The 14,164-nt window shown below is 40.3% G+C and overlaps 1 protein-coding gene across 1 annotated transcript in view; it reads left to right on the top strand.

The window, feature by feature from the left end:
- Positions 1-3,827: 3,827 nt before the first annotated feature.
- Positions 3,828-14,164, top strand: part of LOC138831809 (mucin-2-like) — a 42,930-nt gene continuing 32,593 nt past the window's right edge. The window contains exons 1-3 of the mRNA XM_070028843.1: positions 3,828-3,851; positions 6,274-6,438; positions 8,784-14,115. Of these exons, the coding sequence (XP_069884944.1) occupies positions 3,828-3,851; positions 6,274-6,438; positions 8,784-14,115 (5,521 nt within the window). The remainder of the gene's footprint in view (positions 3,852-6,273; positions 6,439-8,783; positions 14,116-14,164) is intronic.

Genomic DNA, 14,164 nt, shown 5'->3' with positions numbered 1-14,164 from the left:
TTAGTTAGAAGTATGAAATGTATCAGCTTGTGGGGAGAAGGATGGAAAGGGTGATGCTGATCATGATGTATCGCATTCAGAATGGGCATGTTGATTTGAAACCCCTTTGTACAGCTATTTAACGATAATAAAATTAAATCACATAAATACATTTTGGTATCCAGTGCCCATGTTCAGCACTAGTAAAACTTCCCATTTGTATGGGATTCTGTTGCCTTTGAGAAATTATTTATAGAAGTATTTTTCCCTCAGAATAAATGTCCAGGGCTATTTTACTTTAGTTCTCAGAGAAGTAACTGACACAGAACAAAAAGCTTAATACATAATCTATGGATGTTTTTTACTGTTCTCTGCAGGGCAAATGGCTTCTTTCTTCCTCAGCCCCATGCATACTACCCAGACCCCTGCTTGTTGACCCAGTATAGCAGAAATTCATTAATTCAAAATGAACAAGCATTTTACTGTTATTTAACCATTTCATTTTGAAAAACATTCAGTTACATAAAGTAGATAGAAAAATATAATGAGATAAGGGAAACCATGGGACCTATGTTTCTTTGGGCCTGGCTTACTTCACTTAATATAATTTTTTCCAAGTCTTTCCATTTCCTAACAAATGGGGCAATGTCATTCTTTCTGATGGAGGCATAGAATTCCATTGGGTATATATACCACATTTTCTTGATCCATTCATCTACTATATTTATAAGATGATTTCTTTGTTGCTTTGTATGTCCCTCCCCCATGGTATAACCCCTGCTTTCACTGTATTTGATGTTGGTATAATTTGTGGAAGGGAAGGGATAAAACAACTTGTTTTAATAGGGATACATTGCAACAATGAAATGTACAAGTCATTATGTCAAAAAACAAACTTTACAACTTTGGCGGGGGTGGAGGGGGTAGGGGGGAGCTGGGAAGGAATTGAAAGAGGAAACAAAGGAGGAGGCAACAATGCTTGATAAGAAATGTACTCATTATCTTGCCCATGTAATTGTAACCCCTCCATATGGTATTTTCCCAATAAAAAAATAAGTAACCACCCAAAAGTAACAACAACAGCAACAACAACAAAAGAAAAATATAATGAATCTTCAGTGTGTAGTATTCAATAATGATCAAATCATAGGTGATATTCTGTGTCCTCAATCTCATTTCTCTTCCATCTGATTATTTGAAGGCAGATTTCAGAGTTCAGAATGTATTTAATAGCAAAAGTCTTTTTAGAGCATGGCTACCCAGTAACATTACTAAAATGTACCTTCAACTAACTATGCATTCATTTAGTTTTTAGATTTCCCCAGTTCACCCTCTTCTCTCTCTCCTTTTTTTCTCTTTTGTAATTTGAATTTGATTCCAATGAAGGTCAACCACTGATTTGCAATCATCTCCTCTAACATATTTGTTATAGTTGCTTCTCAATCTATCTCTCTCAGTGTATGAATATATACCTTTAATGAGGATGATAATAACAAAAATGGTAACAGGACATAAGTGTTAAAGGGGAACTGAAGGGGACTGGTGGGAGTTGGGTTGGGGAAAGGGTGAGGTACTGAGGGGTAGAGGATCAGCAGTCATTATAGTGTGTGTGTGTGTGTGTGTGTGTGTGTGTGTGTGTGTGTGTGTGTGTGTTTATATAGAGAGACAATATAATGAATAAAATCCACCAAACACTGAAAAAATGGAGGAAGAGGGAAGGGGAGTAATGGCAATGTGCAGGGACTGAATTTGTTTGAAGTACACTACATAAATGTATAGAAATATCACAATGAAATCCCCTCATGTTATAGATATTTGTTATTTAAAAATATCATGGACCAGAACCTCCAAAACCACAAATCAAAATAAGCCTTTTTGTTTAAACAATGATATCAGTTCGTTTGTCCTGTTCTATTAATAGTTTGTATTTTACTGAGTACAATGAATAAGCGTTATATAACCTAATAATTTCTTTTGAGATGGGGTTTCAACTCAGCCCGGAGCTCCTTGGGCTAACACAATATCACTGAGCCATGCCTCCAGCCGTTTTAGGATGGGGAAATAGCATAGGGTAGAGGTGCATACCTTCCTACTTGTCACTAGGATCACAGATATACCACAGAGTCCCATTTCCCTCCATGGGGATGGAGTCTCACAGCTTTTTCTGCCTAGTCTCACCTCCTAATCTCGGTCTCCTATGTAGCTTGGGATGCCAGAGGCACACCATTGCAGTCAGCAGTGGGTTGAGATGGGATCTTGTGGACTTTTTTGTTTGGGCTAGCCTTGAACCTCAATCCTTTTTATTTTCCTCAGCCTCCCAAGTGGCTAGGATTTCTCCCTAGTAACCAGAATTGTTCCCTCCTTCCCTCCTTCCCTTCCTGCATCCCTCCCTCCCTGCCTCCCTGCCTTCCTGACTCCCTGCCTTCTTTCCCCTTTCTCTTTCTCCTCCTCCTCCTCCTCCTCCTCCTCCTCCTCCTCCTCCTCCTCCTCCTCCTCCTCCTCCTCCTCCTCCTCCTCCTCCTCCTCCTCCTCCTCCTCCTCCTCCTCCTCCTCCTCCTCCTCCTCCTCCTCCTCCCCCCCCCTCCTCCTTTTCTTTTTGATATGATCAGGCTATATATTGCAGGCTGGGATGGAACTCACTGTCTTTCTGCCTCAATCTTTCAAATATTGGGGTTTTACAGGCATGCACTATCAACTCTAGCTCCAGAGATATTAATGGATGTTATGTCCAACTTGATAATTGTCTCAGTGACCTTTTTCACTCACTGAGTATAGAACGAGCAATAGAGTAGCTTCATCAGACAGTGATTTTGTCACTTCCTCTGTGAACACACATTTCTACAACTTTTAAATGGCATGGCTAAATTTCCAGATCTCTCAGACCTTGTGCTTTACCATCCTGTGATTTTGCAAAGCTGGATAGATATCTAGACAAAGTGTGCTATAAAACATTTTACAGAAAATAGCACAACTTATTTTATTTTATTTGTACAAAATATCTGCGAGTTAATGAATATTTAAGAAATATGTTTAGATGTATCATCTCAGCACCATTTCACAACTCTATGGTCGGTTTTATTTGGGAGTCCCTAGATACTGGTTTTGGGCACTCACTACCCAAAAAATTTTCATTTAGAAGTTATCTTAAACCCTGCCAAGGATATTTATGCAGCTAAGAAAACATCTTTTTTAGAGCATAATTTGTAGACGTTGAAAAGGCTCCCTATGGCCAAGAATTGTTCAGTAGATTAATGATTCATGTTGGGTTGGAAGTTGAGGCATTATAAGCCAAGTGATATGATTATTTACTTTTCAAAAGAGAGGAGACAGAGGAGAGAAAGAGAGTATGTGCAGTGCATGAAAAGAATCTTAAAAAGTTAAGATTTGATGAACAGCAAGTGAGTCTCCAATGTCTGAAAGCCAATAAGGGGGGGAGCAGTCATATCTGACTAGGAAATAAGCAACATGCACTTATTTCAGCCTGGACTATTCATGAAGCCAAAGGAAGGTCCTTCCAGATGACACACTGGGGCAGGGAAGGGAGAATTGTTCACAATGGCAGTTTCTGCTTACTGGGCAGGAACCAGGTAGAGTACTGTGTTTTAAGTACTTATTAACATTCTGCCTCTTCGTTTAAGGAGGATCCCATATAAACAACGATTATTTATTGTAGTTTAATCCACACTGACACCTATGTATCATGGTCTATTTGATATTAATCAACTTCATTATTTCTCAAGGTGGTAGGTATAAAGGGCAATGAACAGGTTGAAAAATGTTTCTGGAGTTAAGATTGTGATTTTGGAAGCTCAAGAATGGCCAGGAAACATGGGAAGTACGTAGTGAATATGGACCACTCTGGAAACCAGCTGGTGAGTGTTGGTAGTGACACTGGGTTATATTCTTATAGTTCATACCTTTATTTCCAATATGTATACAGCACAAACAATGTTTCTTATCCCACCAATTTTCTAATTGCAATCAACTTCTAACCAAAATTTTACATGGAAGCTAATTTCATTTATCCAATCATTACTTATTTGTAAGAAGTTTTTTTCTTTATACCAACATGTACATGATTGAATTTTTATTTTAGATGTTCACTAACTTAAAATATCAACAACTTGGGGAGTGATGGAATTAATAATAAATAATTTTAAAATCATTTAAAATAGTTTAAAAATACGTATATTTCAAGTATAAGCTAAGAAATATGGCACCAAAATTGCATAAAAATTGTATTGAAAATGTGATGTCCATTTGGATGCTAGTTGTCTAGATTTAGTGTCATGTTTAGACTTGTCAGAGATTTATACAGATTCCAAAACGCAGTCTCTCAGTGAAGTATAGGCTTGGGATGCAAATTATGTATCAATTCCTTTAGACTGAGCTCAACATAACTACTTAGAATGTTTCCTTTTGGTAAAGAATTGTGTTGAGCAACTTATGTATTAATTGAATTGAAAATAGCAACATTATTTTGATATTCCTTTAGGAGTAGAGGTAATTTAGGATATGGATCCCATATGAATCATACATTACATGAATTCATAGTAAGTGTACAGCTTGGTGCATTTCTATGTACCTATACAAATGTATATGAGTATATATATAAATGCACACAGAGACATAGCATTTTTGGGTAAACATCACTTAGCTCTAAAAGGTCCTCTTCCAGGCTGTAAGGAGATTCCCCTGTACCTGCTCCCAGTCAGTGCTCTATCTGATCGGAGGCAACTACTCCTTTCATCATTAGAGTTAAGTTCTGCATTTTATTCAATTGCATATAAGTGGAATGACAAAGTGTGTGCTTCTTCTAAAATTATCAAATATTTAAAAATTGTTATTGTAAAGGTGATGTGCAGAAGATTTGCCATTTCATAAGTCAGGTAAATGATTACATTTCTTTTTGGACAAAGTCACCCCTTCTTTTGCTGTCTTCCTGTTATCTTGTTATGTTGCTTATTGTTATACGTAGGGCACTGTTTATTTATTTTTTTGGTTGCTATGTAACTTTCTTCTTGTATCAATAAACCACAATTTATCTACTTTCCTGTTGCTCAACACTTGAGTTATTCATTTTTTGGGCTATTCTAACTTGTAGCTGTGAACTTCCCATCTAGGGCTTATGGTGGGAGATGCTGCCATATCACTTGGCTAAATATGAAGAAATGAAATCATAGGATAGGTGTTGCGAGGTGACGAGTGTCTAGGTAGAAAATTACAACTTTGATTCAACCTGAAAGTATTTACCTACTACAGTAATATAAACAAGAGACCCAAAGGGAAAGAGTTCCAGCCTTTGCCGTGTTTTATTTTATTTTCATGGAAAAGCACTCGGCAAGGGCTAGGTGGACTAGGGATAGATGACCAAGGATCATTTCACTGCCAAGAGAATCCAGAAAAAAAAGTCTTCTGCTACTTCATGGGGCTGGAGGCTAGAAGAAGAAAGAAGAAGGCTAGAAGTGAAAACCAGTTGGGTCCTAAAAGAGGAAAAATGTGTCTTATTTTAGTATTTGATTCATTTTATTGATTTATCATTTTTTATGGGTATATGTTGGTATCTCACTGTGTTTTACTGTGCCTGTGTTTCTCTGATGAGTAGTTGAAGTTGAAGTATTTTTCCTAAGGTTTTTTCCCAATGGGAAAACTTCAACTTCTCTATTTTGAACTAAAGGTTAACATTTTATGGCTTTCAAAAATTGGGTTGTCTAGGTTTTCCTTACTAGATTCTTGTTCTCGGTCTTTTCATATATTTGAATCTGTTACCACTATTCTTCACAGCACAATGATGCCTTGATTATTTTAGCTGTACAAGGATGGTTGCATTTTATTATAAGTTTTTAAAGCCAGTTTGTTTATTTTTGCAAAAATACATAATTCGAATTGGTAGAATACTGAATCTGCCTATTGATTTGCGAGAACTGGCATTTGAATATTTTTGTGATCCACAAACATAGTTTACTTTTCCACTCATTTTAGTCTTTCCTTAAATATTATTAACTTACAACATAATTATATTTAACAAATGAATTAGGTATGATGAGGTTAAAAGAAATCATTTATCTCTGAACTTTATGTCTGTACTTATGTGAGTGGTTGATGGAGATGTAAGTAGATTTTTCTCTTGAAATTCACTTATTCCCTCAGTCCTGCTTCAAATGGTATTGGATCAAAACATTTTCATGATGTCTCAAATCTGATTTAGATTGGTTAGAATTATATTACTTTCGTTGTTTATTTATAATAGCTTTCTATGCTTTCTCCCATTTTGTTTATTTTTAAAATCCACAGCCATTCACAAGCCCAAGAAACCAAGAAGTACACAATGTAGCATGCCAGCTTTCTGCATCATCTGCTATAACTGGAGATTCTGGTGCCAATTTAACTGCTGTCTGCACCAACCCAGAGACCCTGGGAAACTCAGAATTTCCAAACAGAGAACGTCAACATTGTCAAGTAATGTATGGGGTTAATACTATTTTTCTGAGTTAAGGTGTAATCCACATGAAAATATCGTTGGTCCAATATATGGAGGAAAACATTTGATCAATTAAGACTAGCATCTTAGCTGGGCAGCGGCAGCTCACACCTATAATCCTAGCTACTCAGGAGGCTGAGATCTGAGGATCATGGTTCAAAGTCAGCCCCAGCCGGAAAGTCTGCGAGATTCTTATCTCAAATTAATCACCAGAAAACCAGACGTGGTGCTGTGGCTCAAGAGGTAGAGTGTTTTCCTTGAGCTGAAGAGCTAAGGGACAGTGCTCAGGCCAGAGTTCAAGGCCCACAACCGACAGAAAAACAACAACAGCAAGTTAACACCTTTCTTTTTCAGATAAAGTAAGCCTTTGAATCTATAATCGTCAAAGAATGCCATATAGATATGGGACTTGGTAGATGAACTTAAACAGAATGTAGAGAAAATAGATGAGAATTAAAGACAATCAAGAAACATGTGGGGGGCTGGGAAGGTGGCTCAGTGGTAGAGTGCTTGCCTTGCATGCCAGAGGCCCTGGGTTTGATTCCTCAGCACCACATAAGCAAAAAGAAAAAAGCCGGAAGTGGCGCTGTGGCTCAAGTGGTAGAGCGCTAGCCTTGAGCTGAAGAGCTGAGGGACAGCGCCCAGGCCCAGAGTTCAGGCCCCACAACCGGACCAAAAAAAAAAAAAAAAAAGAAAGAAACATGTGGGACTCTTATTTTTGAGTACTGAGAATGTGACTACAGACCAAACACATGGGCAGTATATGACATTATTTGTAGACATTGCACAGGTGGCAGAAGAACTCTTGGCTCTGGTCTGTGGGTAATATGTCTCATTGCCTTCCCGTCTGCCTTTGACTCTGACTGTGGCCCATTCTTAAGCTGTTCTGGCTCTGACCTTATATGTTTTGAAGCTTGACACAATATGACATTGTTTCAAATATTAAAATTCCTAAGCAAAGGCAGAGTTAAAAAATAATATGTCAGATTCCCTTGTATATGCTCTTAACCACCTTTGCAAAAACATAACCTAGGGGACATGTCTTATTACTAATTTTCTCAAAAAACCCTTTGAAATAGAAATTATTATGCCAAATTTTGATGTAATTTTGAGAAGCAGATTAAAAACTTGCAAGTTAAGAAATAACAAAAATATCAGTATAGGACTTAAATTTAAGGTTCTCTGATTTCAAGAATTAGATACTGTCATGGAACACTGACAAATACTACAGGTATTGAATAGTACTTCAGAGTCCAGAAAATAATTTCAGTTTTAATTTAATCTTGCCATGAGCTATTATAGATGAAAGACTCAAATAAAAGAAGTAAGCATCTCACCTAATTAAATTCAACTAGTGGTGGCAGAAGTTGTTTCAAGAAATGTTTTCAGAATCCAAAGGTCATGCTGCCAAATACTGACTTGCAAGAAAGGTTACTGAAAAAATTGGATATGTTATTAATTAATGTTGTGAAAATGGGGAGCTACAAAGCAGCTCACTGAAGGGTGAAATTTCTGATAGTTGACAGGCAGGTATGAAAGGGAGAAACATTTAACTACATAATGTTTTTGGTCCCTTACATAACTGTGTACAATAGTTACCCCCCACATATGTAGATTTTTTTTGTGTGATAGTAAAGGTATAAAGAGTTTCTATGTCTAAAGACATTTATTATTTCTTCAATTTGAATGACAGACCATTTATGTCAATTTATGATGATTACTAATATTAAGGAAAACAAGCTTGACTAATAAAAGTTAAAATTTGTACCTTCTTGTTATTTAAAGGCATTATGATACTTTTTTGTTTATAAATTATCTCAATGAAATATTCTATTTCACAATATACTAGATAGCTATAGTAATCAAGACAGGGTGGTTTTGGTATTACTAAACAGCTACATTAAAGGCTGGAGATGTATGAAGCTCAGGAAAGAATATTTGCCCAGTAGTCACAAGGCTCTGTGTTTTATCTCCAACACTGAAATAGAGGAAAAGATCCATTTATCAGTTGAGCAGAATAAAGAGCCCATGAATACATCTGCTTCATGGCCAATTGGCTTTGACAAAGATATCAGGAACACACAATGGGACAAACACTTTCTTCAGTAAATATGGATTTAAAAAACTGAACAAAACCACCCAAGAACAAAATTCAGCCCTTATCTCACATCATAAATATCAGTACAAAACTGAAGACTTAATATTATTACTTAGAACTGTAAAACTAGAAGAAATCTGGTATACAAAAGATGATCAAAGGCATTAATTTTCTTGAAACATTTATTTTCATCTTTAATAATAATCTTATTAAAATCCTTTACAGGTGGCACAGAATTTCTTCAGTGATTGGTCTTTCTGGAAAATCTTCTTGGTTTGTCTTTCAGCTTGTATAATAACCACAGTGATTGGAGTACTTATATTGTCCCTGGTATATAATGGGAAAAAAGAGAATACCTCCATTATTATCCAAATTCCCCAAAGAGGCGAGACACCTTCATGTACTACTAGCACAACTGCAACTACAAGTTCAAAACCTACAGTCACTGAAGGTATAATTGAAACTGCCACTGCATCCAATTTAAATATGCCTATTACCACACCAATGATTGCTAGCACTTCAATGCAGCTTACCAGCCCAATAACTGCTAACGATGCTTCAAGTAAATCTACAGGAACACCTGCCACATCAGGCTCATCTACAGAGGCTACAAATACATTAATCAGCAATATTACCTCTACTGAACCTACAACCAAAACAACGGCTAGCACTTTACCTGCTGTGGCTACCATAACTACAAGCACTTCTGAACATGTGGTAACGGTGGCTACCACAACTGCTCCCGTCTCATCCACCACTACAACTGCAGCTACCGCCTCAACGGCACCAGTTACTACAATGGTTAGCCCTTCTACTGAAGTCTCAACCGCAATTTCGACCATTCTCACTTCTGCAGAATCTATAATCACATCTGTGGCCACAGATACATCTGAACTAACCACCACAACTGCAGGAACTTCCATGGAACCTGCAGTCACGGTGCTTAATATGATCACTTCTACTGAAGCCACTATGACAACTGCAGCCACTACTTCAACGGAAAATATTACTACTGCTGCAGGAAGTTCTACTGAACTTTTAGCCACCTCACCCATCACTGGTGTTCCCAGTGGATCAACTAGTACACCACCAGCCACTTCTTTAACAGAACTGACTACTACGATTGCAAGTACATCCACCGTATCTACAGCTACATTGACTAACACTATCTCCTCTCAACTCTTGACTACAACAGCCCCAACCAATTCAACTGCAGAGATCACTACTACTGAAGGCCTTTACACTGAACCTACTACAACATCAACCACCACTAGTCTCTCTACCCAACCTACCTCTACAGTGACAACCAGTACTGCAACAGAATCAACAGCAATCACAGATACTTCCACGGAAGTAACAAATACAGTAGGTACTTCTACTGCCTCCATGGGATCTACCAATACAATAGAAGCTATCCCCTCTATGGAACCAACTCTGACAAATAGTGCCAGTACTTCCACTACACCTACAAGCACATATCCCATGGCAACTGTAACTAACATTTCAACGGAACCAACTACAACTGTGAGCCCATTTACTGAACTTACAACTACAATAGCCACCATTATTGCCCCTGTGGAACCTACCACTCCAAAAGCAGCCACCCTTTCAACTGAACCTACTACAACCACTACAGGGACTTCCTCCAAATTAACATCCACAATCTCTACTTCCTCCACTCAACTCTCCACTACAAAAGCTGCAACCGCATCACCTGAACTAACCACTGTAATAAATGCCAGCTCATCCACATTGGTGACTATTCAACCTTCCACTACAAGAGCTGACAGTACTTCAGCTGTATCAACTGATACGACTGAAAATACTTCCACTGAACCTACCTTCACCTCAGCCACCACTACTGTCTCTACTCAACCTTCCACTACAACAGGAGTAACTGCATCATCTGAATTGACTAGCACAATTGGAAGTACTTCCACTGAATCTAACTCTGCATCTGCCATTACTACTTTGTCCATTCAACCCTCTACTACAACGGTGTCTACCCCTTCATCGGACCTGACTACTACAAGTGTAAGCACTTCCTTGGCAACCACAGCAATGACCACGAGTCCCAATTTTCCAGAATCTACAACCCCAACTGCACCCACTGCTTCATCTGAGCCAGGCAGCACAATAACTATAGGCATTTCCTCTGAAGCTGCAGTCACAGAAGCCAGCAACACCTCCTCTACTGAGCCCTCCACAACAGCGGCTGTAACTTCAACGAAACCAATTACTAACACTGGAAGCATACTCATTGAACCCACAACCATATTGGCCACCACTGCTACCTCAAGTGAACCTACCACAACCACTGCAGGCAGTACTTCAACTGAAACAACTGTTTTAACTGAAAGCACTTCCACTGAATCAACCTCCACACCAGCTACCACTACTCTCTCCACTCCATCCCACACTGCCGCATCAGCCACAACTGAGCTGTCTCCCACAATAAGTGCCAGTACAGCCGCGGAACCTATGGCCATGTTACTCACCACTACTGTCTCAACTCAACCTTCCACTACAACAGCTCTCACCACTTCATCTGAAGTGACTGGTACAAGTATAAGCACTTCTCCTGCAGAGATAATGACAATGCCCACCACTCCTCATTCTCCAGAATCTACAACCAGAATTTCAATCACAACTTCACCAGAATCAGCTACCACAACAGCTATAGGCCCTTCCACGGAAACTACCCCCACGGAAGCCAGCAGTATCTCATCTATTCAATCTTCCATGACAACTTCAACTGAAGAGTTTACTACTATTACAGACACTTCCATGGAACATACTACCTCATCAGTCGCCAGTACTTCTTCCACTGAAATTACAACTACAACGGCAGACAGTACTTCAAATGAACCAGGTAGCATAACGGAAAGCGCTACCATTAAACCTACAGTGATTAGTGGACCCCCTCAATCTTCTACTGCCACCATACCTAAACTGACTAGTACAAGTGCAGGAACCTCCAATGCAGGTACACCAATGACCTCCCGTCCTAATTTTGCAGAATCTACAACCACAATTGGGGCCACTACTTCATCTGAACCAGTTACCACAACAGCTATAGGCACTACCTCTGAAGCTACAACCACAGAAACCAGCACTATGTCATTCTCTACTGAACCCTCCCAAACAACAGCAGCTACAACTTCCATTGAACCGGTGACTATCACTGCAGGCACTTCCACTGAATCCACAACCCCACTGGCCACCACTACTTCCTCTACCAAACCCTCCAGTCCAACAGCATCAACAGCTGCACCTGAGCCAGCTACTACAACTACCACTCCAAGTGTGGGCACTTCCACTGAAGCTACAGCATTGACCGTGAGTCCTAAATCTCCAGAATCTACAACCGTTGCAGACATTACTTCATCTGAAGTAGCTGCCACACAAAAAATAGGCACTTCCTCTGAAGCTACCAGTACAGAAGCCAGCACTCTTGCCTCTACTAAACCCTTCACGGCAACCTCAGCTACCACTTCACCTGAGCCAATCGCTACCACTGTAAGTGCTGAATCTACCGTCACCACCACTGTCACCACTCAGCCTTCTACTACAACAGCACCCATCGCTTCATCTGAATCAACCAGTACAAGTATAATGACTTCTACTGAAGCTACCACCATGGGGATTAGCATTACTTCTTCTTCAGAATCTACAACCACAGGTGTGTTCACCACATCATCTGTACGAGCTACCACCACAACAATAGGCACTTCCTCTGAAGCTACAACCACAGAAGCTGGCACTCTTTCCTCTACTAAACCCTTCACAGCAACCTCAGCTACCACTTCACCTGAGCCAATCGCTACCACTGTAAGTGCTGAATCTATAGTAGTGCCGACTACTGTCACCACCACTGTCACCACTCAGCCTTCTACTACAACAGCACCCATCGGTTCACCTGAATCAACCAGTACAAGTATAATGACTTCTACTGAAGCTACCACCACGGGGATTAGCATTCCTTCTTCTTCAGAATCTACAACCACAGGTGTGTCCACCACATCGTCTGTATCAGCTACCACCACAACAATAGGCACTTCCTCTGAAGCTACAACCACAGAAGCCAGAACTACTTCTTTCTCCACTGACCCCACTGCAACAGTAGCAGCAACCTCTTCATTTGAATTAATTACTACCAGTGCTAGCACTTCCATTGAAGCTACCACCACACTGGGCATCACTTCTGTCGCCAGCCAATCTTCTCCAACAACATTCCCCACCTCATCTGTGCCAACTGATACAACTGAAAACATTTCCACTGCCTCTACCTCCGCTCCTGCCACCACTACTCAACCTTCTACTACAATAGGACACACGGCATCATCTGAAATGCCTGGTACCACTGGAAGCACTTCCACTGAACTTAACTCTGCACCTGCAACTACTACTTCCTCCACAAAACCCTCCAGTTCAACAGCATCAACAGCTGCATCACAACCACCTGCTACAAGTGTGGGCACTTCCACTGAAGCAACAACAACCGCGAGTCCCAATTCTCCAGAATCTACAACAGTGTCCACTACTTCATCGGAACAAGATACCACCACAACTATAGGCACTTACTCTGAAGCTACAACCACAGAAGCTGGCACTCTTTCCTCTACTAAACCCCTCACAGCAACCTCAGCTACCACTTCACCTGAGCCAATCGCTACCACTGTAAGTGCTGAATCTACAGTAGGGCCCACCACCACTGTCACCACCACTCAGCCTTCTACTACAACAGCACCCACCACTTCACCTGAATCAACTCACTCAAGTGTAAGCACTTCCACCACAGTGATGACGGCTCCTTCTTCTTCAGAACCTACAACCACAGGTGCAGCCACGCCTTCAAGAGAATCAGCCACCACAACGGTCGTTTCTCCCTCTGAAGCTACAACCACGGAAGCCAGAACTACTTTCTCCACTGAACCCACCACAACAATAGCGGCAACCTCTTCCATTGAACCAGTTATTACCAGTGCTAGCACTTCTACCGAAGTTACCACCATACTGGGCATCACTTCTGTCTCCACTCAATCTTCTCCAACAACTGCCCCCACCACATCTGTGCCAACTGCTACCACTGAAAACACTTCCACTACCTCTTCCTCCACTCCTGCCACCACTATCATTGCTCAGCCTTCTACTACAACAGGACATACGGCATCATCTGAAATGCCCAGTACAACTGGAAGCACTTCCACTGAGTTTAACCCTGCATTGGCCTCTACTACTTCCTCCACAAAACCCTCCATTTCAACAGCATCAGCAACTGCACCTGAGCCAGCTACTACAAGTGTAAGCACTTCCACTGCACCTACAGCATTGACTGTGAGTCCTAATTCTCCAGAATCTACAACCATAATTGTGTCCACTACTTCATCGGAGCAAGATATCACCACAACAATAGACACTTCCTCTGATGCTACAACCACACAAACCAGCACTGCTTCTTTCTCTACTGAACCCACTGCATCAGTAGCGGCAACCTCTTCAATGGAAACAATGACTACTACTTCAAGCACTTCCCTTGAAGCTACGTCTATATTGGGTATCTTCCACTCAATCTTCTTCAACAACAGCCACCACTTCATCTGAGC

This window comes from Dipodomys merriami, unplaced genomic scaffold, assembly GCF_024711535.1.
Source record: "Dipodomys merriami isolate MVZ:Mamm:240054 unplaced genomic scaffold, mDipMer1.0.p SCAF_2, whole genome shotgun sequence".
Taxonomy (NCBI): Eukaryota; Metazoa; Chordata; class Mammalia; order Rodentia; family Heteromyidae; genus Dipodomys; species Dipodomys merriami.
Note: the sequence above shows the minus strand (reverse complement) of the source record. Positions and strands in the feature narration are given on the sequence as shown.